Below are 1847 nucleotides of genomic sequence, written 5' to 3'. Positions count from 1 at the left end.
AAATAAAAGTATATTGACTCATTTTGAATTCAAACCATTTGTAGATGGACTGTATAACCCCACAAACGTCCATTCCAGGTAAATTAAAACTAAGGGTTATAACCGTAATTTCATAACCTTATACAAACCAAAAACGGAAACAGAATAATGTTAAAAAGGAAAAGGATATTTCTGTCTTTTCGAGAATAAAAAATGGTATTTGGTGTAATTTCTTTAAACATAAAGGTTAATTCTAGTACTTCATATCATATATATATTCTTTGAGCACTCCTCCACTGCCATTTCTACCTTATATTTTCTTCCTTCTCTCCGCCTGCAGTTCCTGGGTTCTTTTTAGCTTTTCCGCCGTTCTTTTTACTCCTTACGCCGTCTCTCTACGGCAGCGACCACCACTTTAACCGCCGTTTGTAAGCATAGATCAAGGACTTTTTTTTTCGATTCCCTGCAACCCGTGATTTTTTTATCGGATAATTTTTTTTCCATATTTTCGTTTTTATTTTGAATTTTTTTCCTACTGGTTTTGTTAAAAAATATATATTCCCCAATTTTTATGGTCGGCCAGTTGGTTCTTTTGTAATTCTGTTTTTGGGTCTTTTCACTTGTTTTGGACGTTTACGCTCACTTCTCGATAAAGATGATTAGACGTTTTTACCCAATCGACAAGTAAAAAAAGATTTTTTAATTGACGTTTTTACCCTTTGTTGACTATCTGCTTACGTGGCAGTACTTATTATTATTTTATTATAAAATGAGTCATCAACAGCGTAAGATTTTGACACCTGGGATCTGTAGAAAGCGTAAAGAACGAGAAGCTTTTTATTCCTTTAAACCGTCCGTTCCGGTTCAATCCTCGGTTTATACGAATCCAAAATCCCCGCCCCAACCTAATTGCTCGAACCGGCTCTTAGCTGGCTACATGGCGCATGAGTTCTTGACGAGGGGAACGTTGTTGGGTCAAAAATTCGATCCGGATCGATCGGAGGCGGTTCCGATGGTCGGCTCATTGGCTGGACCGCGAAAGGTCAAGACGGGAACCGAACCGAATGGTAAGAAAGAGTGCCCGAGCTATGCTGAGGTGGCAAGCGTTTTGAAGGGCGATGGGGCCCACATTCCGGGGATTGTTAATCCTACCCAGCTGGCCAGCTGGATACAGATGTGAACAAAAGGAATTCCAAATTTCGAAGATTACGTGGCGGTATACGACTGGTGAAATTTTGACACCCACGTAATGGAAGTTTGCACTCACTAGCACCTGATTATCCTGCTTTCTCTCTCTATTATGTAGCTCTTTCCGTGGCGAGTCCCGTCTCAATCGAATTTTCGTGTAAACGGGAGAGATTCGTTTATCTTAATATAAAATTAAATTATTTTTAGTATTTTTATTTATTTAATTTTAGTGTCTGTTTGGATGAAAAATTTTAAGATTTTGGAAAAAAATTAAATATGTTAATATTTTAAATTAGTATTTATTATTATTTTGAGGTAAAAAGTTCACATTTATGGTATTTATGATCATTAATGTCAATTACATACTGCTCAGCATGCACTTGGAAGAGTATAAATGTAGTTTTATTTGGTGATAAATAGGAAATGCTTATATTTTAAATTGTTAATATTTATGATTATTTCCATTGTTACGATAGGTTCTGATAATGTCTTCTTAGGAATACTCACGACCACTTGTTAAGGAATAAAAAGGTTGTAACAGTTAGTAGGTAACAGTTAGTAGTTAATAGTTGTAGTTAGTTAACAGTTAGTTATTAGCTTGGCAGATTGTGTATATATACCATAGCTTGTCATTCAGCTAAATATATGATAAATCAGTCATTTTGTGCTCATCATAGACT

At 35.7% G+C, this 1847-nt stretch overlaps 1 protein-coding gene across 1 annotated transcript; it reads left to right on the top strand.

The window, feature by feature from the left end:
* The first annotated feature begins 276 nt into the window (after positions 1 to 276).
* LOC107936218 (uncharacterized) lies at positions 277 to 1373 on the top strand. The gene has a single exon (XM_016868911.2). It carries the CDS (start codon positions 749 to 751, stop codon positions 1157 to 1159), a length of 411 nt encoding a protein of 136 aa, XP_016724400.1. The 5' UTR covers positions 277 to 748; the 3' UTR covers positions 1160 to 1373.
* Positions 1374 to 1847: the final 474 nt, after the last annotated feature.

This window comes from Gossypium hirsutum, chromosome D02 (assembly GCF_007990345.1).
Source record: "Gossypium hirsutum isolate 1008001.06 chromosome D02, Gossypium_hirsutum_v2.1, whole genome shotgun sequence".
Lineage (NCBI taxonomy): Eukaryota > Viridiplantae > Streptophyta > Magnoliopsida > Malvales > Malvaceae > Gossypium > Gossypium hirsutum.
Note: the sequence above shows the minus strand (reverse complement) of the source record. Positions and strands in the feature narration are given on the sequence as shown.

Bases quoted from the DNA above. Each gene is read 5' to 3' on its own strand.
- LOC107936218 (XM_016868911.2), top strand. From the start codon at position 749: ATGAGTCATCAACAGCGTAAGATTTTGACACCTGGGATCTGTAGAAAG.